Source organism: Zootermopsis nevadensis, unplaced genomic scaffold (assembly GCF_977971745.1).
Source record: "Zootermopsis nevadensis isolate Lab colony 2312 unplaced genomic scaffold, Znev_1.0 Znev_ptg000083l, whole genome shotgun sequence".
In the NCBI taxonomy this organism is placed as follows: Eukaryota; Metazoa; Arthropoda; class Insecta; order Blattodea; family Termopsidae; genus Zootermopsis; species Zootermopsis nevadensis.
In genome coordinates, this window is record NW_028259214.1 from 730972 (window position 1) to 758883 (window position 27912).

A 27912-nucleotide genomic window follows, 5' to 3' on the forward strand; every position below is an offset into this window, starting at 1 on the left:
TTTTGTCTTTCGGGGAGGTTTGTAAAAATGAATATATCGTTCCGTTGGGTCCGGAGTTAAAGGAATTATATGAAGATCCTGCAATGGACCATAATCTGCGCTGCCTAAAAACAGAATCAGTTAAGACCACAGATGAATATGACAGACGTACATTTTTAAATTATTGTAAGAAGAATAGAAAATATTATTAGAATTCTGTTTTGCTAATAAAATATTGTTAAACTTGTTGTACTCTGTGAAAAAAGAGAAAATACGTACACACACGTGCACGTAAAAACTTTATAATGCTGAATCAGGATTACATTTCTTTTGATATTGGGATTCGAATTTATTGAAGTCTGTGATGTGATTGGTTCTTATTCTCGCAGTTACAGTTGAATCCTGTTCGTAGTAAAGCAACAAATTGGATAAAATATTTCTTAAACTGCATGTTTGGTTCCACAGGGTCCCATTTTTATATTAATGATAAAATTTTAATAAATGATATGTTTGTATCATATTATCAGTCAGATTGCTTCTAAGTCGAATATTTACGTATTCAATGAATTCAATTAAAGATAAAGACTTCCGTCTTCTGGGTTGTTGCGCCGTGTAGTCTGGTCAATGTTAACCAACGTTTCGGAGGTCAGACTGCCTCCGTCATCAGGGCGATGAGTATGAAGATTTCTGTCTTCTGGGTTGTTGTGCTGTGTAGTCTGGTCGATGTTAACCAACGTTTCGGAGGTCATACTGTCTCCGTCATCAGGGCGATTAAAGATAGTTTTTGTGGGACCAGTTACAAGAGACTACTGCGTATAAATTGTATAAACTTGGGCATTTGTGGAATGGTTTGGTTCGATTTATTCTTTATAAAGAGCCGTGCGTGTACTGATGAAAATGTTCGATGTTATTTCAGGCCCGCGCTGAAACTGGTGGACCGTTCGTTGCTGGTTGAGGATGTTGTTAAGTCGCTGATCACGATTGATCCAGGGACTTGGGATGAATCATTTCAGAAAGGTAATTTTTGTATGTGTATAATAATTTGAGATAAAAGCTGGGAAGAGAGAGCATTTAAATATTAACCTTTCTTGGCCTTGCATTATGGCTTATGTGCGTTCGAGCTGGCCACTAGCATACAACTAAACCATTAATGTTTTAGGTACGACATCTAAATTCCCGTGGTCTACGCACATGTATATAAAGTGATCCTTGTTACAAAATACAGTGTATTTATTGCATTTTTAAGCTTAGAATGTCAAATGAAAGCTCTGTTCTTGAGAATGAACCCATTTACCTGAACGTAAAGTTTTTGTAAAAATCTGTCTTTATATACATAACTACTTTACATTTATTTTCAGTTATTTCAGGTTTCTTTAGCCCTGAACCCTCAGTTTTGTAGTCGTGTTGTACGACCCGACTGTTCGTGCCTCGACACAGGGTCTGTGAAGTTATTTCTAGACTGAGTTAGCTGTATGAATAACTTTTGATCTTTTCCTGTCAATTCACGATACATAAATGCCCACATTTTCCATGATGATTTGATATCTGAAATGAACTCTTATCACATTGGACTTTTTAATATGGTCTTAAATAAATAAAAAAAACCTATTTCAGTGGTACACTAGGCCAAAATTTATCTGGATGGATTTCTTGTAAGAATTTTGACAAAATTTAATTGTCTGTATGTACCTGCCTGTCCCAAATTTCAGTAAAAAATATGCTCATGTATAAAATGTGCCTTGCAGATGGTAAGGATGAGCATAAGAAGGGCTTGTTACAAATGAAGATGGCTGAAGGAGCTAAACTTCAGATGTGTTACTTGCTTCATCACCTTTGTGATATTCAGCTTCGGCACAGAGTGGAATCCACCATCGCCTTCAGTCACGATTTTATTAGTGATCTTCAGACTGTAAGTTCTACTTCTAGAAAACTATAATTTATTCTAATTACATGCCATAGTTTGCTGGTTCAAATTTCTATTTAAAGCAAGAAATTTGCAAGATTTGTCAAGTCTTTTATGAACCTAGGGTATAAATTACAAACTACTCCATTTTCTAAATAATTGTCTAAACTTTGTACACAAAATATTGTTATTAGTACTTGGAATTTAGAGTGAAAGAATGTTTCAAGTTTATATTGAAATGAAGTTTTAAAATTATCATAGAAACACTTGACTTACATTACACACTAACTAAACTGAAGTAATTTATCTTTCCGACTGATTAAGTAACTGCTTACAAGTTATCAAGATTACTGAAACCGTGTAGTTTTTAAGGGGGCCTTTCGTGAAAATGTCACAGAACGTTAAATATATTTTTCAGTGGGAAGAATAATACTGAAATAATTATTTCTTCATTACTAGTTTGTTCATTGTATAGTTTTTAATATTATCCTGTTGTCGTTAAGCTTTAGAATGACATTGAAGTTTCGTAGTTAAACAGAATAAGATGCAACTTGTTTGACGTAAGTGAGTGAGCCTTCAAGAAATTCTTTAAGAGAATCAAATATTAGAATTATAATAAGAAACCTAACTCTCTGTTTCATCATATAGCTCACTCTAAGAAGGGATGTTACTGTGGTTCTTACATAAGATTGGTCATAGCAAATCTTATGAGTAATGTGCTAGTTTCATGTTATTGTTTCCTATAATGTTTTTTTTTATAGGATCAACTGAGAAGAAACGTTGAAATCAAGCAGTCTGACTTGCCATCAGCTGTTGCAGCTAAGAAGACCAGAGAATTCAGATGCCCACCTCGAGAGCAAGTAAGTGCTTTCGTACTTTCAGTTTTTGCTGGATTTCTTTCTCTCTAACAATTCAGCATGAATTGTATAAAACAAGCTAGAACTGTTGGTCACTATGGATGCTGTTCGGAAGTTAAACAAATCTCGTCTTGCAGTATACTTTTTTTTTCAGGACTCTGACATTATTCTGAAGGTTTGTTTTAATTCATGCCTTGTTTTAATTTTACATCCATTACTTCAGTTGAATATACATAGCTGAAGTCTGTGAATTATAATTGCTACGTAAAACATTTATACGTGACGCTAAACAGCGTATAGGACATGTTTCAACATCTGAGCTCATATTAATAAATAAAATGTATGATTACAATATAGTGCCATTCATCCACTCACACACATATCCCTTTCAACCTTTGAAGGTTAATCATAAAACTGGAGAACATAACTTGTACAAAAATCATTGTTAAAAAGATTCTTCATTTGACAGAATTCTAAATTTGTGGAAAAATTGCAGAATAATTGTGTTTTATTGTTTTTTTTGCAGATGAATGCAATTCTTGGCTTTAAGAACTTGGAGGGAGAAGAGAGGGAGAATTGCCCCTGTGGAGAAGAGCAAGGCCGAGCGTCTGGCTAAGTTCCACGACAGGCTTATGTCCTACGTTTCACTAAGTGCTCTGCAGGAGCCTGAAGAAACTGAGGTGAGGTGAAGATGGTGTATTGTTTTGCTGTAAGGGAAGTCCATATTGCTGTGATAAGCTGTCAAGAGTGGTCACCAGTTAAGAATTTTCATGTTTTCTTCAGGAACCCGCAGCAGATGTGGCGAAGTCTCGCCCATTCAAGCGTTTATTTAATTTTATCAACGCTGTGAAAGAACTGGAAATAGAACCCAAAGAAGTAGAAGAACCTTTAAAGAAATCACCAGAAGGTAAGGTGTTAGTCCTAAGTCTTATTACATAATCCCAGTAATGTGTTAGGGACAGTTTCATTGCTTATCATGAGCTGTGATTGTTTTGGTATTTATCATTATTTATTATCCTGTTTAGGTGTGTTTGCAACTTTGAGGAACACCTTCTAAAATCATTTCAGTCCATTTGCCCATATTCATGAAACAACTCAAGAACGGAATAAGTGAATTTTGATTAAATTTGATAATTTCCACATTATGTAGCATCTTGAGATTAAATTTTTCCATGTCAAATATCCGCATGATGATAATTTGTAAAAGTGAAGTAGTCACTGTGATGTGTTGTGTGAACTAAAAAGAGGGGTTCGGTTATTACGAAGGATGGGAAGGTTCAAGGATACTGATATGTGAAAGGGATTGGAAATGAATACGAGTAAAAGAAGGAAAGTAAGAAAGAGAGATGGGAGAAAGGTTTGAAGAAGATACAAAAGGATAAAGGAGAAGAAGAGAGAGTGAGGGATTTGGATATGAAAGATTCCCTGTTGAATTTAAATGGGCTTTTTACTAGTTTTATTATATCTTGTTTAACCATCTTATGTAACTGTTACAGAGGTTTTCAGAAAAATATTAATTAGTACAATTGTAAGGTGGGCTGAAGAGTCTCAGATTGAAACATCTAAGCTTGTACGAGAAATGTTCAGGTAAGTTGACAATGATTGTTTCTTCAGACACTTTTCCTGTTGCCGGTTGCCTCGGTGACACAAACCCTCTTCCGCGCGTCCCTCTTGTTCACGAATATTTTATTTTCATTTCATTTGTTTCCTCTGTTTTATTTTCTTTCTTTATTCCAAGAATTGTTGGCTTATAATGCAATTATGCTTAGTAACTTGATGTTCTGTGAAACAATTTTTAACCTACAAGTATAACTAGGCAATTTATGCTCTTGGTTCTCCAGATGTGTTCCACTGGAAAGTGTTTAAATTGAAGTAAAAAAATTCTATAAATATTTTTATTCCTTAGACCAGTCCTTTGGTTCCGTGAATCAAGTTATTGTCACGCGAAATAATGAGACTTATAATACTCTAGGTGAATATTCTAGTTACTGAAGCTGTCTTAATAGTCCATGGTTGATAACACTTAGTGTCAATTCACAATTCATAAACTGAGTGGATGTCCAAGCAAACTTCAAAAAATTATTTTAACCTATTCACGGTATTGCAGTATAGCAATGACATTGGCATAATGGCATCTGAATTGTACATAAGCTGAGACATACAGACAGTAGAGATTAATGTTGACGACAATGACTAAAGGTTTCTGATCCCCCCCCCCCCAGAATCAGTTATGGTAACTGTCATATGTGGTGTTACATAACACTCATTCTCACTAAAGTTCTTATTATTTGCAACATACGTAACATTGTACTTTCATGTACACGTAGACATTTTTTTGAAAAAGTCTAAGCTATGAATTACTACTACTACTATGGCGTAACAGCCCAAAATCGAGCCCTAGCCTCCTCTAGAGGCTTCTCAACATATATAATTTTTTACAGATGTAAAAAATTATATATGTTAAACATTGTTTAATATTTCAGCTTGTTGGTGCGACAGTATGACAGCATTGGTGAGCTCATTAGATCATTACAGAAGACATACATAATTAACAGTAAGACAAAGGATGATGTCGCTCAAATGTGGGTTGGTTTGAGTCAGATAAGATCTCTGTTGCCTGTGCAGATGTCGCAAGAGGAGGAGGGCCTGATGAGAGAACGACTATGGTAAGTTGGTTTCACCAGTAATTATGGTGATTATTCTTATTGTTGTTTATTTTTTCTCACGTAATTATACACAACTAGTGGACCTGGCAGTTTCCAAATAATTTCAAGGGTTAAAAAGAGATATGATTGATTTTGTACAAAAGTAATGTAGTGTAAACTGTATGGAATTAATATTTAGAAAACTAAAATTATATCTTTCACACTTGAGACTAAAAGTATAATTTTAATTACTATGTAAATGATGTTTCAATTTTCCATTTTGACTGTATAAAAGATTTTGGAGTTATGTTAGATAGTAAATTGTGTTTTTACTTTTATGTTGTCCCACACTGGGAGTAGAGATCATTGTCAGAACACATTTTTGCACAACAGTGACACTGGGTTACGTTAGTGCAATGATGACATAATGCCGTTATTGGAATGCGTGCAGCAATGACGCACTTGAGGTGGAGTGTAAAAATTATAATGAAAAGTTTATTATCTGTTATAAAAGATGCCACTGGGGGTTGTATGTTCTTTCCAGGCTACTATTTGAACATTCATAATACTGAATCCATTATTATGTTAACTGCTGCACATTGTTCTAAATGCACTTAATATATATTATTTTTTAGGAAACTGGTGAACAACTATATATTCTTCCAGCATCCTGACCTGATTAGAATCCTGCGTGTCCATGAAAATGTGATGGCAGTGATGATGAATACTCTTGGCAGACGAGCTCAGGCCCAGTCAGACACCCAGACACAAACTCAAGTCACGGAACAAGAAGGAGAATTGCCTCAAAAGGAGAAGGTTGAAATTCAGTACCACTTCTCAGTATTTGTTTAGCATGCAGAGGGAACGTATTTCATCCTTCTTTTAACCCTGTTATCAAGCTTCTCACGTCTGTCTACATATCCTATTATTCAGTGTGACCACTGCTGTTGTATACCACTGGAATCTGCACTGAACAGAACAAAGAGTGCTACCATGAAAACTTATGGGCCCGAATTTATAACTTGTGTTGGGCAAGGCCGTGGTCTAGGCAACACGGAGTTTTCCTCCGTGGCATCCCAACAATTACTCCATTCACACACAGAAGAAGGCAATGGCAAACCACTTCTGGATCATCTGCCAAGAACGTATATGAACAGGTCCCAGTCCGAGAAAAGGATCCTGTTCATATGGACCTGTCGTCACACAGAACACTAAATAATAATAAGATGAGGTGGTCTAGCGGTTAGAACGCTGGCCTTGTAATCCTGGGGTCTCGGGTTCGAATTTATAACTTGTGTTGGGCAAGGCCGTGGTCTAGGCAACACGGAGTTTTCCTCCGTGGCATCCCAACAATTACTCCATTCACACACAGAAGAAGGCAATGGCAAACCACTTCTGGATCATCTGCGAAGAACGTATATGAACAGGTCCCAGTCCGAGAAAAGGATGGAAGGATCCTGTTCGTATGGACCTGTCGTCACACAGAACACTACAAATAAAAATAAAATAATATAACAATATGGCGGCCAACAGAATGTTTTGATTTGATGTTTTATTTCATCTAAATGTTTGAAGTTTGTATGATGACATGTAAACACATCTAAACGTTTCTTATGAAATACTAGTGTCTGCCTACTAGAACTGCATGGGTATGATGTTGTTCATTACACTGTTCCATGTCATGTTGAAAATACTGCATTTACTTTCATAATTGACTTATTTGTTCATATCTACTTATTACATGTAACAGTTGTTAAGACAATTGCATGTTTTCCCCATTTAATTATCAAAATGTCATACAAAAATGAATTATAACACTAATGGAATTGACGGTGGTCATCTTCTGGGTTGCTGAGTAATCATTGCCCTGATGATCGAGGCGGCACCACCTCTCAAACGTCAATGAACTTATGCCAGACTACATGGTGCAACAACCGATAAGACAGCCATCATCATGCTTGCTGCCATGAGAACCTCAAATCTCACTTAGTAATGGAATTGTAAAAATTTTTCTCTGTACAAATTAGTTATGGACACTACTTTAATTTAATGTAAGTTTTATTTTATTTCTATCTTCGCATTTTTGTATTGTTCAAATCAGGACACCTCTCACGAGATGGTCGTAGCTTGTTGCCGATTCCTGTGCCACTTCTGCAGGACTTCTCGTCAGAACCAGAAGGCTATGTTTGACCATTTTGCATCTCTTCTGGAGAATAGTAACATTCTTCTCTCGCGACCATCTCTGCGTGGCAGTACGCCTCTGGATGTGGCTTATTCCTCACTCATGGAAAATACTGAATTGGCTCTTGCACTTAGGTCAGTACTCTTGATTAGCCTTCTGCCTTAATCTTAAGTTCGCTTTCATGATACAGATCGTGCCATGAAATATGGCAGATACAGATTAATGTATTGCTTAGTGGATGACTTAGATTGTTTGGATTCTATAGACAGCATACTGCGACAGTTATTTGAATATAATTATTTGAAAATTTGTCATTCATATGATTCTATGTGAAGCATATACTTGTTTTTCAGAGAACATTACTTGGAGAAAATTGCCATCTATCTTTCCCGTTGTGGTTTGCAATCAAACTCTGAGCTTGTTGAGAAAGAATATCCAGACTTGGGATGGGATCCAGTGGAAGGAGAGAGATATCTAGATTTCTTGAGATTCTGTGTCTGGGTCAGTGGTAATTAAAATTCTTATATCTTTTCTGTATGAGAAACATATGAAGAGCCCTATTCATAGATAAAAAAAGTCAACTCTAATGACCTTAGTTAACATTTTCTTCTCTTCCATTTGTATGCGAATTCGGTTTTTGGCTTCTCTTTACGTACAGATTTATTTAATTGCATACTGTGAACGCATTTATTGCAAATATTAAAAGAGCATGATTCTATTTAATTTTGATTAATTATACCAACGTATGATCTGAAGCTTTCACGGTGAGTTTGTTTAATGAATTCTTCTTAGACCCTAGAAGAATTTATTATAATTTATGGATGTTTTCTACAGTTTAAAAATCTGTACTGCTCCCCCAGTTTTGTGAGGGTGATTAAGTCGAGAAGAGTGAGATGGGCGGGACATGTAGCGAGCATGGATGGGACAAGAGGTGTGGAAGCCTGAGGGGAAGAGACCTCTGGGGAGACCTAGACGTAGATGGGAGGATAATCTCAGGCGGGATCTGTGGGAGATAGGAGTTGAAGGAGACTGGATTTTGTGGGCCCAGGACAGGGTCCGGTGGAGGGCTTTGGTTAATTCGGTGATGAACCTTCGGGTTCGGTAAGCCATCTGGTTGGTTGGGTCCACTATTTGGGAAGTCTGAGGGGAAGAAACCGCTGGGGAGACCTAGACGTAGATGGGAGGATAATCTCAGGCGGGATCTATGGGAGATAGGAGTTGAAGGAGACTGGATTTTGTTGGCCCAGGACAGGGTCCGGTGGAGGGCTTTGGTTAATTCGGTGATGAACCTTCGGGTTCGGTAAGCCATCTGGTTGGTTGGGTCCACTATTTGGGAAGTCTGAGGGGAAGAAACCGCTGGGGAGACCTAGACGTAGATGGGAGGATAATCTCAGGCGGGATCTATGGGAGATAGGAGTTGAAGGAGACTGGATTTTGTTGGCCCAGGACAGGGTCCGGTGAAGGGCTTTGGTTAATTCGGTGATGAACCTTCGGGTTCGGTAAGCCATCTGGTTAGTTAGTTTCTACAGTTTCATTTCATAAAACTTCTTTATTACATATGACCAAATTAATATGAACAGACGTTCAAAATATGTTGTTAAGAATAAGTTTTCCTGCATCCAGCTATTACAATGTGGAATCCTGTAGATGTGCTAGCTGTACATAAAATAACTTACTGTAATATTCAATCATTCACAAACCCACAATACAAAGGTCAAAATTATATGAATAATGTATTTTATTTGTAGGTGAGAGTGTAGAAGAAAATGCTAACCTTGTGATCCGTCTTCTTATACGTCGCCCAGAGTGCTTAGGTCCGGCACTAAGAGGAGAAGGAGAAGGCTTGCTGAGAGCTGTCATGGAAGCAAATAAGGTTTGCTCATAAGTTCATCATATCAAGCACATATACAGCAGTCAGTGTTAATGCATTAACTAGTAATATAGCTGCTTAAATCTGTTGTATTCTGATGATACTTGACATTTGATTCAAATTACTTTATATACTGTTATAGTGTTACATGCAGCCACGGACATGATCTACTGCAGGGGTTCTCTACGTCTTGGTGCTTGCGGCATACTTGGGATATATTTTTTTAGGGGCACAATTTATAATAATTCTTTTCAACAGAAATTGTTGTTAACAAAGGGCATTACCCTCAACCCAACCTGTGTAAGAACTGAAGCTACAGTCTGAAATTTATTGTGGGGGTAGGAAGTGACAGGAAAAATTTTGAGTAACTTTGGTGTTTGTTGGTGGGTGTTCTAGCTGTTATTGTCCAAAAATGTAGAAATTTTCACAGTAGTTCTAGTCTCCCTCTCATTATGTTCCCAGAACCTGCTATAGCTATCAATCTTTTGATGTTGAAGGCTTATGAACATCATAAATGGGATGATATGATTTAATAGATTACATCAGAGAGTAATGATCAGGTTTCAAAGTGAAGAAAAGAAAAGAAAGAGGGAGCAGAACGCTTACTTGAAAATCTGTAGTTCATTGAAAATTTGTATCATAGAGAGCACAAATGTTCTGTGCAGGGCTGTTTGTTGTAAGACCAGTATTCCAAGATGCTAATTATGAAATTATACAATTATCACATTTTGGATGTTACAAACCAGAATTTACACAGTTTTTAAACATGAATATCCAGGAGTTAATAGGGCCTATTAAATATAATGACGACTGTTTTGTGTGTGTGTACATGCTTGAAATATCACTCCCCTTGAGTGAATCAATATGTTTACATTGAGAATGTTTATGAAAGAGAAGTATCAGATTTGTTTTATATTTTGTTGGTATTGTGGTTCTTTTGGTAATCGGCGAGTTTCTGTCATTCCAGATGTCAGAGCGCATTGCTGATAGGAGGAAGCTGATGGATGAAGCAGAAGGAACGATGTCCATATTACAGTTTGAACATCCACTGCTTGAGAGCGATGAAGATGAAGACTACATTGACACTGGATCTGCCATTCTGAACTTCTACTGTACTTTGGTGGATTTGCTGGGGTGCTGTGCTCCAGATGTTTCTGTTATTGCACAGGTTATTTAACAAAATTTATGCTCTTTTTATAAAATACATTAAATGCTCATTTCATGGTGTCCTGTTACAGAAAATCCAGTGTTTCTGCCTTTGTTGTAAGCATCCGTGAAACTCCTGTGCTTTCAGCTACACAATTTTTCTCTTAACAGAGTAATGTTAAACCTGTGACTTACCAGGTGGCTGATAGCACGTAACACATTATTTTTAAATTATGCATCTTATATTTTTAAAAATGGAAAACGATTCAACAGATTGTATTATGCCTTCATTAAGGAGAAATTTTTACAGACTAGTAGTGTCACCTTACAGCCAATCTGGAAATTTTTTTAATCACACGTTATAAACTGTAAGACCAGACACTCTTGTTTTGAATGTTTTAGGTTGATACCTATGAGGACAGGAGATTAAAATGTCTGTCTGATGAAAGTTATATTTTCTGACAAAGCAGTATTCCATGCCTGGGACTGCAAATAGGCATAACTGTTACATTTTTTGTCTAGTCCATTTAACATACACATACAACACGTAAAAATTATTTGTGAGATATATATATATATATATATGTAGTGAGCACTCACACGCACCAAAATGCTAATTTTTCTTCACATGTAACATGAAACTGCATTTTGTATTAGAACACACTAGAAAGCTTTGCATGAGTGTAACAAATACAGTGACATCTCTGTAAAAAACATGCCGTGACTTATTTACATTGTCGCAGTTGGTACCACGTGTCATGCGCATTTTGCGGTATGAGAAGTGACAGATGCAAAGAAATAGAAACACCAATTACTTCGGTCTTAGAGTTAAAATGTGAAACCTTTGAAACAAACAAAATAAAGCTATAAGACAATTTTTTATATCTTATATATAATTTTGCTCAGAAACTGATAGTAATTGCTGAGTGATTACAGGATGTTGAAAGTTTTGTTTTGTTTCAGAGATATTGCTGTTTTTGATTAATAATGAAAATCAAAATACAATAGGACATACGCTGTTTTCTTCATTTATGACGCATCTCTTCAGTCTTGGTCATGTTAGCCTTCCTTATCCCTTCCTGTCTGTCAGGTTGAAGAAATCTTATTTCTGGAGTATCAGGATCAATGAGCGAAATTCCACTGCTTGCAGTGATAAGATGACAGTGAAAATTATGCCTAGCAGACACGACTTAGAATTTAATATAGACAGTAGATGTTTTGGTGTGATATAAAAGTGTGTATGTCGCTTAATCAGGTCTTTGCTTGTTAATTCCCAGGGCAAAAATGAGTCTCTTCGAGCAAGAGCCATTCTGCGGTCGCTGGTGCCTCTGGAAGACCTACAGGGGGTGCTGAGTCTGAGGTTCACCCTTACAAATCCTGCAGCAGGAGAGGAACGGCCTAAGAGTGATATGCCATCTGGTCTCATTCCTGGCAATAAACAAAGCATAGTACTCTTCCTCGAGAGAGTTTATGGTATTGAGACCCAAGAACTGTTCTACAAACTCCTGGAAGATGCGTTCCTTCCTGATCTCCGTGCGGCGACTATGTTGGACAGAGTAAGCTGTTTGCCGTACAGTTAATTAATACATTTTATTTTTGAAATCGCAAATGATAGCATTTTTATTTGTTAATGAAGTTGTAAGTATTATAATTTTAGAAATGATTATGGAAAATTTTGTTCCCATAGCTCTTTCAATACTAAAATCTTAAAACCATTATTTGTAATTAATAAGTTTGTCATATATATTCCTGTTCTCTGTACTAAAAAGCGCCAATTCTCATATCGTCTAACATCAACACTGATCCTTGTCCTTGAAGAACAGAAACATATAATTGGAATTATGGGTGCGGAAACAGTAGCATTTCTTATGAAGTGTATTATGATAATTCTGTAATGAAAAGAATATTTGTAATTATGGCTGAGTTGCTGTTACATTATACACCTTAACTGATTTCAAAGATTTTCAGCTGTTAAACCATATTCATTAAGTCCTGCTTGATTTCAGAATGATGGCTATGAATCTGACATGGCACTGGCAATGAATCGTTACATTGGTAATTCCATCTTGCCACTCCTCATCAAACACTCCTCGTTCTACAATGAAGCTGATGATTATGCCAATTTGCTGGATGCCACTCTGCATACAGTGTACAGACTGTCCAAAAACAGAATGCTTACCAAGGGCCAGAGAGAAGCCGTGTCAGACTTCCTTGTGGCTCTTACCAGGTAAGTATCATAATTAAGTACGCTTATGACAGTCAGATTTAATTAAAATTGGGTGAAGTGGAAATTTGTAAGAATGATGCACGGCATGTTTCTGTTGCCTCGCTTTGTTGGTTGAGCCTCTCTTATGCAACCTACTTGTAACACAGCAAGAGCATACAGAGAAAGACGCTGTCAATGCTGGAGAGAATTTAATTTTGTATAAGGGCAACCTGTTCACAGGCAAATATGTTTTAGAGGTGTTCTAGTAGTTAGCACTGGCATAGTATTTAAATAGTCCTGGGTTCATTCCCAACCACTGTCACTAAGAATTAAAAAAGTTATTGAAGATCTGTCTGCATAATCAGCTGAAGGTGGGAGTAGAGCCCAACTACTGAAAAAATCACGTGTATTGAGTGTACCTCAGGCATGACCAATGTCTAACACAGTATTCCTTTAGTATTTTAGCGGTATTAAACGTTCATTTCAAAGATATTTGGTGTACCATTTCCAAAGTTTTAGGAAGATTTTAATTTTAATGTTATTGTACAAAATATGAAATGAACAAACTTGTGATTTTGGATTTTGCTTAGTGGCTGATACAGTGTTGATGTTGATAGCAAGGCAAATAACTCGTGCAGTCATACATATGAATGAACAGATTTTTTGAAATGGGAAGCACAATGTTACAAAGATGGTGCGGCGATGACAATTTGTCTTGATGCTGGCCAACAGCAAATACATTCTCAGTGTCACTGATAAAGAGGATTCTAGCTGCAAGTATGCTCTTGGGTTACCAGGTTCAAAGGTCGATAGGTATGGAACCTGAATTTTATACTGCTGTAGAAATGTCAGTCGTGGATTAACATTTGTTGCTGGAAGTATGCTGAAATTTTTAAACACTGTTTTCTTTATCAGACAGTGAACACTCCATTTCGTGTTTAAAACACCTATTTCTTATGATATAATTTCTGTTACAGCCAAATGCAACCAAGCATGTTACTAAAGTTACTGAGGAAGCTTACCATTGACGTTTCCAAGCTGTCAGAGTACACCACTGTAGCCCTCAGAGTATGTATACATAGTGTGAAATGTTTTTTCTTCATCATCATATTTTGGGGAAGAACTTGTTAGTTATATGCAGATTCTTGACCATTTATATTACTACTACATAAAAATTCCAGAGTGTAAATTCACGAAAAATTTATTTTTGAAGAGAAATATTTTTTTATGTAAACTGAAGTAAAGTCAAGTATAATGAAATAAAATAAAATAGAATATACATTATTTTAATACAACCACCAAAACTAATCTTTGTTGTCTTTCGTTGTTATAATAAAATAATTTATAATGAATATACAGTGGAAATGGATTTGGATATCAAAGTAATAAGTAATTTCTGCAACATATTTAAACAATTTTCTTCAAAATTTTATAAATTATATTTATCACAGTATTAAACAAAATTTAGACTCTTAGTTATTTCTTATCATTTTCAACTAACTTGTGTTTTCCAGTTGCTGATGCTGCATTATGACCGATGTGCCAAGTATTACGGTTCTACTTCAGGGCAAGGGATGTACGGCGCATCCAGTGATGAAGAGAAGAGGTTGACCATGATGCTGTTCAGCAACATCTTTGATTCTCTGTCCAAAATGGTAATTTATAGTTTCAAAATTTATCATCTGTCCATCATACTGTTCAGTGGATTCCAGTAGGATGTGTGTGTCACCCTACAGAGGCCTTTACTTGGAGCCACTTTATAAAAGTTATTTTATTCACAGTCTTGTGCGTTATTCCTTCATGTTTTATGGCTGTTTTTTGTTTTGTAGTTATCAACCCTATACACTGAGAAGTTGTATCAGGCATTCAAAATCTTGTCAGTGGTATGTGAATGTAAGCCACAAAGAATATTAAAAGATGCCAGAACAAATAATAATCCACTCATGTGTTTGTAGTTTACCATTGGTTGGTGAGTTTGAGGTGGGTTAAACCAGAACATTATAATTCTTTAATGTAGAGTCTGACCTATATTATGCATTTGTAGTTTGCTGCATGTAAAGTTTACGTGAGGAGATGAGGCAGTGGGTGAATTTGAGGGGTGGGAGTGAGAATGCTATTGGAAATTTTGAATACAGGAACTGACCTATGTGATATGTTTGTAGTTTACCATATCTAGTGTCTGTAATCCGCTTGGTGGTGAGGGAATGAGGTGATCAGTATATTTTGAGGGTAGTAGACCCATAATCTGATATACGAGGCGCGTCCACAACGTAAGTTTCCCACTCGTCCCACAGCTAGCAAACCTTATATTGCGCGAAGCGACTGTGCGTACGTGATAGAGCAATGACGTAGCATGGCGCATGCACTAACGGCACTTCCCGCGTTCTCACAGTAGCATCGTTGCAGCTGTTGAAGATGGAGGTTCTTATTCCAGCTCCCGCCGACTGTGAAGTGCGGTCAGTGATAACGCTAGGCCGCACACGGCTCGACGGACAGCAAGTCTCCTGCAGGAGTTCAGGTGGGAGGTGTTTAATCATCCACCCTACAGCCCGGACCTCGCTCCCAGTGATTTCCATCTTTTCCTACACCTCAAGAAATTCCTGTCCGGTCAGCGTCAGCGTTTTGAGAATGACAGAGAGGCGGAGATGGTTGTCACACAGTGGTTCCAATCCCAGGCGGCAGACTTCTACGACACAGGTATTCAAAAGTTGGTCCCACGGTATGACAAATGTCTCAATTCCAGTGGCGAATATGTTGAAAAATAGCTGGACACTTGCTGTATCTGTTGCAATAAATATTTCCATGAAATTGTGTCTTGTTTCTGTAAACGGCCCCAGGGAAACTTACTTTGTGGACGCGCCTCGTATGTGTTCCAGTTATGCTAGTGGGAAGTAGCATAACACTGCATTTCTCTCAACAAAACACAGTTTTCTTCTTCCCATATTCGAGCAAATTTTGAGGAATAGAATAGCTACTGGTTGGGAGCTAATTCAGAAGGCCAACTGTGATGGGTTCAGCTCATCTGACATTAAAAGGGAGCTTGTAGTCTAGACTGCATCCACTAGTATTTATTAGTATTTGTTTGACAGTACTTACATGCTGTGAAGATGTTACTCAGCTGTATCAATAGAAAATAGACAAAGTGTTTGTTTATCTTAGGATTATGATCCAGAGCTGTTTGGAAAAGCGCTTCCATGCTTGACTGCCATTGGTTGTGCCTTACCACCAGACTATTCTCTTTCCAAAAATTATGATGATGAATGGTACAGCTCAAAGACAGGGACAGATCCTGATGGTCCGTACAACCCACAGCCTGTAAATACCAGCAGGTATCTATTGTTTTTGCAAGTTTCTGTTCCACAGTAACAACTGCAAAAGTTACATGTTTGGACACCATTGTAAATTATTAGACATAATTTTTTAACCTTAATTTTATACATTTCTACGACCCATTACATTCTTTCAACACATGCAAGGGCAATGTGACAAATAGTTCTGTATCTTGGGGATTTCGGAAGACGAGCTACCGAATGCCATAAATAAGTGAAAATCTTATAAAACATTACTATAGAGAGAGTAAATAAAAAAGAATGTGATTGGTAAGGCTTGTAGCTTGCATTATGTCAATACCATATGCTTACAACATTTTTGTTGAAAATCTAAAATTCATAGACCACTTAGGAGACCTAGGGAAAGGTAGGAAGATTTTTTGAAAATAAATCTTCAAGAAACAGGGTTTCAGGACATGGACTGGATCCATCTGGCTAAGGAGAGGGTTCAGTGGCAGACTGTTGACTGGTATGAACATGGTAATGAACCTTAAGGCTCCATAGAAGGTGTGGAAGTGGAACAAAGTAAGTTATGTTTCCAACATCTTTGTTTCCTCAAGTGGTCAATGTATAAAAAAATAACTTTTTTTTATTAAAGTTGCATACTTGGCCAAAAAATAAATATAAACAAAACTATGGTCAGAAAATCTCAGAGACCAAGTAACATATGAGACAACAATATTAAAACTGATCTTAAGGTAATCGGCTGTGATGTTGCAAAATATTGTGACGAGAATTTTCCACGTAATACGAGTGCCGCAAGGTCTCCTTCTCTCTCTGTCCACAACACATCTTGAGTGACATTCTGCCAGCTGGCAGAGAAATGCGTTTGCTTAGGTCTAGGCTTCTGTACCCCCTTCTGCTTTCTCGAAATTTGTAGTAAGGCCATTTGCAGAGTAGGGAGAAGTAAGTAGACCGTGCGAGTAACACCGTCTAATTCTGAGAAACATTTCGAGTTGATGAAAAGTTATCTTGCGGTGGCATGAGCAGAGTAATATTTGTTAAGTTAGTGCCAAATAAGATCATGAACATTTAGTGTAATGTCTTGAATCAGTGGTTCTTAGCCAGTACAGACGACAGCCATACAAGCTGCAGTGTAACTAGTAGTGGCACAGTGCCATGTTTCACCCGTTAATAGCCATGTGCGACGCAGAGGTAGACTGGATGACAAGAAGGGAAAATGAACAGAAGGACAAATATTTCCAGTGGTTCTGTTTTAGTATTTTCTGGTGCAGAAAACAAGAATAATTGATTGTGATTATAATCAGTGGTTTCATCACAGTGTGTTCATGATCAGATGGCTTGGGCAGGAACCACAGATTTAGATACTGTTATTAGTTTAAATAGTATTAAAAATATATTAAAATTGGCCGTCAATCACAATATAAGATAATTAAAAGATTAAAATATCATTTTACGTTCCGTATCGAGTACTCGATTTACATGTGGAACATTTACGACATGTTTCGGCTATATATAGCCATCATCAGGTGTTATGTTATAAACTTTTTAACTGAATTACTGATTTTTACTGATTTTTAGTTTTCATTTTTCTTATGATGTTCACGTCCTTCATATTGTATCTTCATCCGTTGTTGTGTCACATGTCACTAATATGATTGTATTTCGTAGTGATGCCAATGTTGTGTATACTGGACCAAGAAGTAATATCGTAGCAGTATTAGGAGAGATTGGAGTTATACTGTATCGGATCGTGGCTGGTTACCGACTCTGATGATGGCTATATATAGCCGAAACATGTCGTAAATGTTCCACATGTAAATCGAGTACTCGATACGGAACGTAAAAATGATATTTTAATCTTTTAATTATCTTATATTGTGATTGATGGCCAATTTTAATATATTTTTAATACTATTTAAATAAATCACAATATGACGCACATGCAATACCTTATATGTTATTAGTTTATATGACTTTTTCTTATAATCAGTTTGATTCTCTCTTATAATACATTACAGAAAACTGAGAATATGATTATTTTATATGCATTCTCACAATTTGATGGCATAGATTGAATTCTCTCATGTTATAACTTTGTTTCAGTGTGGTTTTGAACAACGATCTCAACAATATTGTCCAACAGTTCTCAGAACATTATCATGATTCATGGGGCAGTAAGAAATTGGATAATGGTTGGGTATAATGGAGAACAGTGGTCTGATGCTTATAAAGCTCACCCTCGCTTGGAACCATACAGCATGCTGAATGACTATGTAAGTAAAACTGTAATGGACGCTTCGCTATGACATGCAAGATTATATTTCAGCTTCTAACAACAAAGAACTCCTACACTGGGAGCTCAGCCCAATCGGTCGGTTCCGTTACCTTCCATTCCGTCAACTTATCAGTTCTCCTAAAGGCCATTTTCGAAGAGATGTCCGTACAAATGTTCCGCATCCATTCTTTGCCCCGCCAGCTGCCCAGAATTCACTTTTATAATGCGAGGTGACGAGTATAAATCATTGTATTAATTCTAAACTACTTGTACATTTGATGTCATGGAAACTTCTGAACACACATGAATCTGTGTATGACGTGGAAAATATTTTCTAAAATAAAGCTGTCGTCTTATATTCAGGAGAAAGAGCGTTATAAGGAGCCAGTGAGAGAGTCCTTGAAAGCCCTGCTTGCTATTGGTTGGACTGTGGAACACTCAGATGTTGAAGTACCGTCAAACAATAGAAATTCCACAAGAAGATCTTCCAAAACGAGCCCAGTAAGTATTAATTCATTTATGATAAGGTATGCGCTCTTATTTCACCTCTTCCAGTGCCCACAGAATTCAGCACTTGTTTTAACCCTTCATGCTAATATTTATATATCCACTAAGCTAACACTGTGACAGTATTTAAATGGCCTGTCAGTAACAGATTCGTGACATACAAAGTGTCAAGTTTTTCCCTCTTCCAATCGCCCTGCAGTTGTTTCAATAGAAAATTGCTCACTAACTTGTCTTTTGCGTCCCTCACAATATCTGCTTCGCTGTCTGATGGTTTTTCAACCACAACACTCTTCTCATCTTCAGCGCTGTCGAATTCGCTCCCACTACCACAAATTCCAATGTTTCTGTTAACGGGTTCCTATAACACTTCCGTCATTTCCAAATTGAGGCGGGGCGAAAGGCCAAGTTGCTTCCTGGTTTAAACAGCAGGAGTGTCGAGAAAGCAAAGAAAATACCTCGTGTAAAGTCATTTCTATGAACAAAGCGATGGAAGAAATGGAAAGTGCAATGCTTCAGTGTCGAATGGGGCAAACAGTATAACAAAAACCCAACAGATAGCGCAGCAATGATGATTTGCCATGGGCAATACAAGGTCCATTCAGAGCTTTAATAATAATAATAATAATTAATAATCTTCCACTGAACATACAACTTTGTTTCTTTGAGGTTGATAAAGCTACACCATTTAACTACCACCCACACCCAGTGGATATGACTAATCTGACACTAAGCAGAGAAATGCAGAACATGGCTGAGAGGCTGGCGGAAAATGCTCATGACATCTGGGCAAAGAAGGAAAAAGAGGAGCTGACAACTTGTGGTAAGAACTGACAAGCCATTGTGAGGTTGGATAGCCTGATTTATGAAACCGTATTACCCAGATTTCAAAAGCGCATCCTCTGCCGTTTGTAGATTGTTGAACGTCACAAGAAATTCACTTTTTCGTCAATCTCTGTTTAACCTTTAACTTGCCTGATATACTAAGTTTAAATGTCCCACATTAAGTTACCTACGTGGAATTAAATGTCTCATTTTGTGTCTCCTTTAGTTATTAAAACGTGATTATTTCAATTAATTATGAGATTTGTTTAGAAATGATTGCAACGCTCCTGGAATACAGGATGAGGCCTGTTAACAGTTGAACAGTAACATTTGAGCGTTCTCCCAACTGAGGTCAGTGTTGGTCATTCCACGTCAAGTCAAGAAATGGATGTACACGGACTTCAATGACACTTGCCAGTCTTAATGCGTGATACCTTATGAAGTAGCACACGAGCGTTGAGCTTCTCTGATATTACCATTTCACATGCATTAACAATTTTCAGGAATTGTGCAAAAAAGAAAAATGTCACGCATGCTCTTTCCACCGAGTTAACGTGGTAATGACTTTGGAATTTTTGGTTTCTTTCACATTATTTTACCCTAAAAATTTTAAATCTATGAGAACACTTTCAGGGAACATTTATTTGATTGGTGTTGATTGCCAGTGAGAGTATGTATTGTAATTGTACCTTATCTCTAAATTACATCATTTTCATGACATAGCCAGAAATAAATATTAACACGTGGAAGTATGAATCTCTACACACATTATCACATTGATACGTACACAGGTCCAGAACCCTTTATAACAAAATTGTTTATTTACAAACTATGTTATTGAACAAGAGTACACATGCTTATAGACAAATACAGGCAAGTAACAAAGAATGAATGAACGTGAAGTCCCTGTGACCTGTGCCGGTTGTCAGCCGCAGTTTCTAATCCAGGAATAAAACCCCAATTTTCTCTGAAATAAATGAAAGCAGCATGAAGCGTACGACCACTGGGCAGAGACTGGCCCCTATATGACCTAAGAAAACAACAGAAGATGGGAAAATAATGAAGGTTGGGAACGGGTTGACATAAAGAAAAGAAGCGAAGGTACAGGATGACAGGGAAGGAAATGCACAACTTACGGGGGGACTATCAACGGTACTAATATTGAAATTGCAGCTTCAGGCAGTATTCAGATAACTGAGGTGAAATAAAATGTAATTTTGTAATATTGCAAAAAAAAAATAATTTTTATATCTCATTTACTCAGCTCTGACAGCTTGCACGCATATGGTAAACAATATACTTACAATTCATCATCACACTCTTACTCTACTGTGAAATGATTCTGTCTCTAAATATATATTCACCTCGTTAGGTTCCATTTAAGGTTTGTTAATATCTGATTAATAGGAATATTACTCCTATGTTTCTTCTCAATCTGGGATAATAAGCTTGGTAATATTTTACGTCTTATCTGCCTGGATATTGTTATCCTCAGTGCAGCAGAAATCTTTTCTGTGATGCCAGAATAAATTTGAATTTGGTCCACGAGGCTTCATGAATTTAAACTCCCGACCACCAAGAGCCATCGTATTCACAGGCGGTTTACGAAGATATAATTATTTGAGATACCAGTATGTCAGAGAAAGATGTGGACAGTAAAGTGGTGGCTGGAATTTAATGGCTTGAAACATTGATAAACTTGAGTTCCTTATTTTTACTTGTTCAATTTTATCAGTCTAAACACAATAAAATATTATTACAATTAACATTTAAATATTTAAAATATATTAAAATGGTGCTCTCCATCTAAATCGAGCATTTCGATGGAGAGCGTCATTTTAATATATTTTAAATATTTAAATGTTAATTGTAATAATATTTTATTGTGTTTAGACTGATAAAATTGAACAAGTATATATTTCAACACAATATGACGCAACATTATCATCTCATTTCCTTATTTTTATTAAAAATTTGTTCTTCTTGGACTTAAAAGAATGTAATTTTCTGTATGTCGCCTACCATAACTTGATATTATTTTTTCTGAATTTGACACAGATACATGGAAATCTTAGTATTTCGTTAACCTTTTTCAAACTCAGAACTGTAGTTGTCTCTTACTATAACTATTTTATTTACTAACTGTCGCAGTATTAAATGTTATATATTTAATATCTTACTCCGTAAATCATAAATCAAATACTATTAAGTATTTGGTACTTTTATTCTATATTTGTGTTTGAAGATTCTGGGTTTAATTGCCTGAGGTCAGACTGTTCTTACGTATTTATATTTTCTTGAAGTTCTGTAGTCCTTCCAGTTGAATCCTGTGACAGTTGCCTTAAAATCGGCCACATTCGCTTTCTTCCATATCCTCCTCCTCCTAAACTCATTATTGGTACTCATTATCCCATAACCTGTACAGCTGAGAAATAAACTAAGAATCAGAAATATCCAACAGGAATGCACTGTGACTTTGTTTTCAAAATTACTACCCAAATTATAATTTTGAGGATGTTTCGGTTATATTTAACCGTCCTCAGGTATAAATTATAAATGTCGTAAGAGACGTTCCAATTTGTAAATCGATCATTCGATGCGGAACGTGAAATGATATTTTAAATATTTTATATTTTATTATCTTATTAAAAATTGTGATTTGACGGAAAATATTAAAATATTTTTTTTTAAGTCGATTATCATCTTACAGAAATAGAATTTTTTGGAATTAAATCATATTTACCTGTCGGAGGACATCATACAGTCGTGGGCTTTTGTGAATACAGTAATGAATCTTTAGGTTATGAAAAGCCATGTAGAGGAAAATTTTGTCTCGTTTCAGGGATTCTTTTCTCGATTTCTGGTCACGTGGTTTGCGTAGCGCATTAACTGCTTATCAGCTCATTGCGGAGCTGTAAATTGGGGTTTTGGGGGGAAGGGGGGATGATTGTAATTAGAATGAAGATTGACAGCAATGCGATTAATGTGAATATGCTTTTACGTAAGCCTGTGACAGCATGCCAGAAACTCTAGTGGCTATGCATTTTCTCGTCAGTTTTTGTTTTCATTTTTAATTTGTATTTCTCAAATTCTTGACATGTGCAGGGGACATTTTAATTCTTGTGATAAAATAAACTACTTACGACTGTATTTCAGAAACTGCCGGAGACTGACATAATGGAATTTTGCCAAGATACAGCTCGCTTTCCCTGATAAGATTGGTCCAGCAGATGAAATGTCATGGCAACATTATCTTTACTCCAAGCTTGCAATGTCAAAAGTGAGTCATGATTATGGTATTATTATATATACAATTTCTTATATGTTTATAATATTAGTAAATATAGGGAATATTATCGAGACGTAACATATTTCTTGTGTTCAGGTAGGCACATTTTTAAAATATCACTAAAGTAATTCGATAAAATGCCGACCTGAATAAAATACGCAGATCTAATGTTTAATTTTAAATTGTAATTATTAATTTAATCAGCAATATTCATTAATTAATCTTCTATCTTTAAGAGATACGAGGTGCGATCGAAAGGTTTCAAGACTGCGCGTATAAAAACCCGTACACTTATCTCAGGTATTAAATTCATCCATCACCCTCGAAGTAGTTCCCCTGGGAGTGAACACAACGATCCCAGCGCCGCTGCCAAGCCTGGAAGCATCCCTGGAAATCTTTCTTTGTCAGCCTGTCAAGCACCATCTGCGATTCTGCCTGAATCTCTTCTATCGTCTCAAATCTCCTTCCCTTTAGCTGATTTTTCATCTTTGGGAAGAGGAAGAAGTCACACGGAGCTTAGAAAGGAAGTTGGGGTCGGTTCTTGCAAGATCTTTGAGCTCCTGACAAACGAGAAGTCGATTCTGCTTCTGGTCCTCAGACAGGATGCGTCGCATGTGGAGTTCTTCCTTTAGAATCAGCTGACAGGTCCCATAGCCTATCCCAACAATGTCGCACAAGTCGTTGATGGTACGACGTCGATCTTCATAACATTTTCGGGCGTTGTGCTCGAAGATGGTCGTCCAGAACGCTCGTCATCATCGACAGAGGTTCGGCCATTTTTAAAACGTGAATGCCACACAAAAGTTTGTGCACGACCCATTGCGGACTCCCCAAATGCTTGCTTTAGCATTTCATAGGTTTCCGTAGCCGTTTTGGCGAGTCTTTGGCAAAATTTGATGCACACGCCATTCCGAAATCGCAGGAGGGTCGGTGTAATGCACTACCAAAACGCCCGTAACTAAGAAACAAATGCTAATTCGATGATGCCGGCTGGCACACTGATTCACTATGAATGTAGGCCGCACCCCCTAGCGGCAGAAGCTCGTACTACATCCGGTTCGCCCTCTATTGACACAGTCTGTAAACTTTCCGATCGCACCTCGTATAACAATTTTAAGAAGTTATATTTATATCCTACAAGTAAACTTCTACTGAATTTTCGTCCTCCATATCGTGATGAATATAATTTATAATTTTATATAACTTTTTGGCCCGTGATAACAATTTGTGCAGAAATACTCGTTCACTTGTGATTTAGAAGCCTGATATGGTAAAGCGGGAGTATGTTACGGTGTCTCAAAGTGATCGGGACGTGTTTCGTCGAATGTGAGCCGAATCGATCGAATGTTTGTGTGCAAGGTATATTATATTTTATACATATACAGATTTATATATGAAGGCAACATAATTAATAGAAATTATCTGAATCACAGATCGAAATATGTCGGCAGATACAAAGAGAGATCGTGATCAAATTCTACTCCAGTCAAAATTTGTATTATTATGAAAAATTTGAAATTTTTATATTTTCTCATTGCTACGTTTTATTAACACATTGAAGTTAATTGTAGGATGTTTAATATTTTTTTACAAATGAAATTAACTAGAGAAATTGTCTTTTGAAATAAATGGGGCATAGTAATAAGAACTACTAATGTCATATTCCAGAGGGACTTACTGCGAGCGTTACACGATTAAGAATGAAATCGTCTCGTCAGAAGAGTAAAGTTCAGATATTAGATGCGGTAAGTGGTGATTTTTTCTATTCTGATAACTCGTAACTAATTAAAGCAGTATCTGAAGACTACACATTATATTAATAAAACAATTGTATGGCAGCGCGTAACAAGATGGCCGTCTTCCGGGTCGTAGCGCTGTGAAGTCAGGTTGAAATTTACCAGCGTTTCGGAGATACATGTTGCCTTGATCATCGCCTTGATGTCTGAGGCAGCAAGTTCCTCTGAAACTTGTACCAGACAACGCATTGCACTGCAACCGAGACGACAGCCATCTTCAGTTGCGTGGCATTGTTTTTCTCCAGACTGCTGGTATCTGTGTATCTGTCTTCAAAGTAAACACAGTGTTCCTGCCTAGAAGTCCAACACATTTGATATAATCATTCTAGTTCAGAGATTAGTATTTCTAAAATCGTATGTGCAGTCCGGAATTTTAAAAAAAAAATCAAGATGGTTCAAATGAAGTTTCGTAATTGTGGCCCTAAGTATTCTATAAGACCATTATCTCTGTATGAAAATTTATATCATTCTATGGGCATGAATAATCTTTGTCGGATAGTTTTAGACACGCTGATATCTGGAATATAATTCCTGGGCTGCTAAGATTTAAGGAAGTACGTCAAGTTTTCCAGTGTGAAAGTCCCATTCTACGTTGCGTCTACTTTAAATAGTAACGAGTTGATTGAGGTATTATATCTGCTATTTCAGATGTAGTTCCTTTTTCTCGTCAGTAATCCATTTCATAATGCATAAGCTTTCGTTTGAACTTTCTGTACATTGCCTCTCGCTCTCCTGTGTTCATTTTGATTACGTTATTTCTCGTTTACTTTAAATCTAATATTTTTACAGATGTTTGCAGTAATTATTATATCCAGCATCAAAATAATGAGATTGGTACCTAATCTAAGCTCAGGCTTGAATGATTGCTGCGTATGTTAGTCACATAGGTTCTAGCGGAAGCCAGAAAGGAGTTTGTGATTGCAGTTGTGTTCTGTATTAATAACCACTTGTTAACTAATGCTTAAACCACGCACACCCTCTATATTCAGTACATTTCATAAATGTTTATGGATTTCGTATGGCTTTTCAATAAACGTCGTAATTTCTATACCTACGTGTCGGTGGGTTGATAAGAAATGGTTATCGTGGCCACAGACCTCCAAATGACTGATAATCCTTGCTCTGATATATTCTTTGTCATTACACTTGATGTTATATTAAATTAAATTAACTTCATTATTCAGTTATAAGATAATATATCAACAGTAGAATACGTCAGGATGTGTAACAATAGCGTATTAAAACATTACATTCAGTTTCAGATACACCCATACTCCTTATATAATTATGAATTAAATTCTTAGACATTATACAATTGGTATACAATATATATATATATATAGTATAGAATTTCAGCTGAAGTTTGAGGTTAGGGAAGACCGACAGTTTTTGTGAAATATACTCACCAAAAATAATATTTTTACATAACCACTTTACTCTTCTGTGCACCGTTCAAAAGAAATGGAATATCGGTAATATTACTACATTTTTATAAGCGAAAGCATTCATATTTTTTTGTGGAATATATTAATTAAAAAAGCCATAGTTATATTATAGGTGTTATACCAGATGAATATATTAATATGTACATTTTATTATCAGACTTATATATATATATATATATATATATATGTGTGTGTGTATGTGTGAAGGGAAGATGTTATTATAATGTTACTTTTACATGATGTATTTTCATTGCAGCTCATTACATACACGACCTCATCCTTGAGAATATGGAAAATGGCTATTCCACTGTAATCATGCAACCACCAGCTCATTGGTCTCTTCCGGTACATTGACATCTGATCAGGAATGGATCTTTGGACCTTGGAGATTCTGCAACTTCCATTCTCTCCAGCTATTTAGATTCTTTTGATATATGAACCATGTCTGTCCATTTTAGATATTTTTATTTAATTTGCAGAGATTTTCTGCTCAAATGATGAGTAATTACATAAGTAGCCACTATATTCATCTTCAAGTGGCATCATCATCCATTGATAAGAGCGGAAATCTTCACCACCATCAAATCCATTGTTTCCATAACCTCAACTGCAGTCAATCAAAGCCCGGAAACAAGTTGATGTCCTTTTATATATAAAAACGTAATAGACGACCTTTAATATTTATGGTAAAACTGGAAGAATGCATAGAAAATTTTGTAAAAATATCTTTATTGTTTATGCAAAGTGAGATATTCTTATAACCCATAAAGCTGCTTGTAAGTAACCAATCACTGCCCAGACTTTAGAGTTTCGACACAGAGTGGCGAGTTTGTTCGTTGGACTATTCATATTGCATACTGAGAATTAGTTCATATAATGTGAGTCATCAGAATTTTTTATCATTTTGCGTGGATATAATAATCTTTTGTTTCAATGTAGTAAGCTTTATTTTTAGTGACGTGTAACAGAATACAGTGAAAACAAAGAGGTTCTACTTAGGCAGCTGATATTATTTTATCTTTGCGGTTAAATAATGGATTATCAATCAATATAAGTCTTTTGACGTAAATACGTCTATATTTTCGGGTCAGTGTCATTCGGCAAAAAGTGAAACGAAAACGTGAAACTAAAACGAAACGAAAAAGTGAAACTAAAACGTGAAACGAAAATGTTTATCAACAAATCAACAATAATGGCCTTAATCAAACTTTACTCAATTGTAAAGCATGTATAAAGGAAATATTTAGAATAAAGCCAATATATAAACTTCCTTTCCGTATAGACGTATTCACGTCAAATTCTCCGGAACCGTGGTTCCACTGACAACTTTTATCTATGCTCGTAATGGTCCAAGAGACCTGTCGGGCTCACAGGACCTGATTTGTGCTACAAACTTGTGTTGTTCCATATGATACTATTCTCTGCCATTAAATCCTTGTTCAAAACTGTATTTATGTCTTGGGAGTTATCGTGAATTAGTAGGAACTTCAGTATGGACCACAGTGACATTTCAAGCACTTTAAAAAGTGAAGAATCCGAACTAAATAAAATGGAAAGATAAAAATGAGAAACGTGACAGTGATAACAACGAGTGGAAGTAATTTCAGTTGACAAGTTGGCAACAATTCTGCTGTGTGTACCAGGATCTGACCTTCAACCTTTACAAACACAGCCAGTGATCTCAGGGTCAACAACTC

General features: G+C 36.5%; 2 protein-coding genes and 1 long non-coding RNA gene across 7 annotated transcripts in view; 2 read left to right on the forward strand and 1 right to left on the reverse strand.

Annotated features, from left to right (window-relative positions):
• The first annotated feature begins 1846 nt into the window (after window positions 1–1846).
• Window positions 1847–18355, forward strand: LOC147870926 (ryanodine receptor-like). Of its 5 annotated transcripts, none has more exons than XR_015533042.1 (18): window positions 1847–1888; window positions 2644–2742; window positions 3266–3419; window positions 3523–3646; window positions 4236–4326; window positions 5223–5405; window positions 6020–6200; window positions 7486–7700; window positions 7920–8074; window positions 9315–9439; window positions 10404–10604; window positions 11860–12138; window positions 12589–12809; window positions 13766–13856; window positions 14303–14443; window positions 15948–16117; window positions 16523–16642; window positions 18185–18355. XR_015533042.1 is itself a non-coding variant. In XM_087341698.1 (18 exons), the coding sequence occupies exons 3-17, from the start codon at window positions 3270–3272 to the stop codon at window positions 16619–16621; spliced, it is 2418 nt and encodes an 805-aa protein (XP_087197824.1). In that variant the 5' UTR covers window positions 1847–1888; window positions 2644–2742; window positions 3266–3269; the 3' UTR covers window positions 16622–16642; window positions 18185–18355. The 5 variants fall into 5 exon arrangements, 3 of the variants coding, with proteins under 3 accessions (XP_087197824.1, XP_087197823.1, XP_087197825.1); XM_087341698.1 differs by having other exon boundaries at window positions 16531–16642; XR_015533043.1 differs by lacking the exons at window positions 16523–16642; window positions 18185–18355 and adding an exon at window positions 15223–15485 and having other exon boundaries at window positions 15948–16080.
• Window positions 5407–27912, reverse strand: part of LOC147870927 (uncharacterized) — a 474306-nt gene continuing 451800 nt past the window's right edge. Inside the window, exons 3-6 of the long non-coding RNA XR_015533021.1 lie at window positions 15885–16101; window positions 11598–11722; window positions 9341–9419; window positions 5407–6873 (exon numbers count right to left, since the gene is read on the reverse strand). This is a non-coding gene — a long non-coding RNA (uncharacterized LOC147870927). The remainder of the gene's footprint in view (window positions 6874–9340; window positions 9420–11597; window positions 11723–15884; window positions 16102–27912) is intronic.
• On the forward strand, window positions 18340–27665 carry LOC147870928 (ryanodine receptor-like). Its single transcript, XM_087341648.1, has 6 exons — window positions 18340–18354; window positions 18720–18857; window positions 19530–19683; window positions 22842–22965; window positions 24643–24719; window positions 26472–27665. Exons 1-4 carry the CDS (start codon window positions 18340–18342, stop codon window positions 22856–22858), a joined length of 324 nt encoding a protein of 107 aa, XP_087197774.1. The 3' UTR covers window positions 22859–22965; window positions 24643–24719; window positions 26472–27665.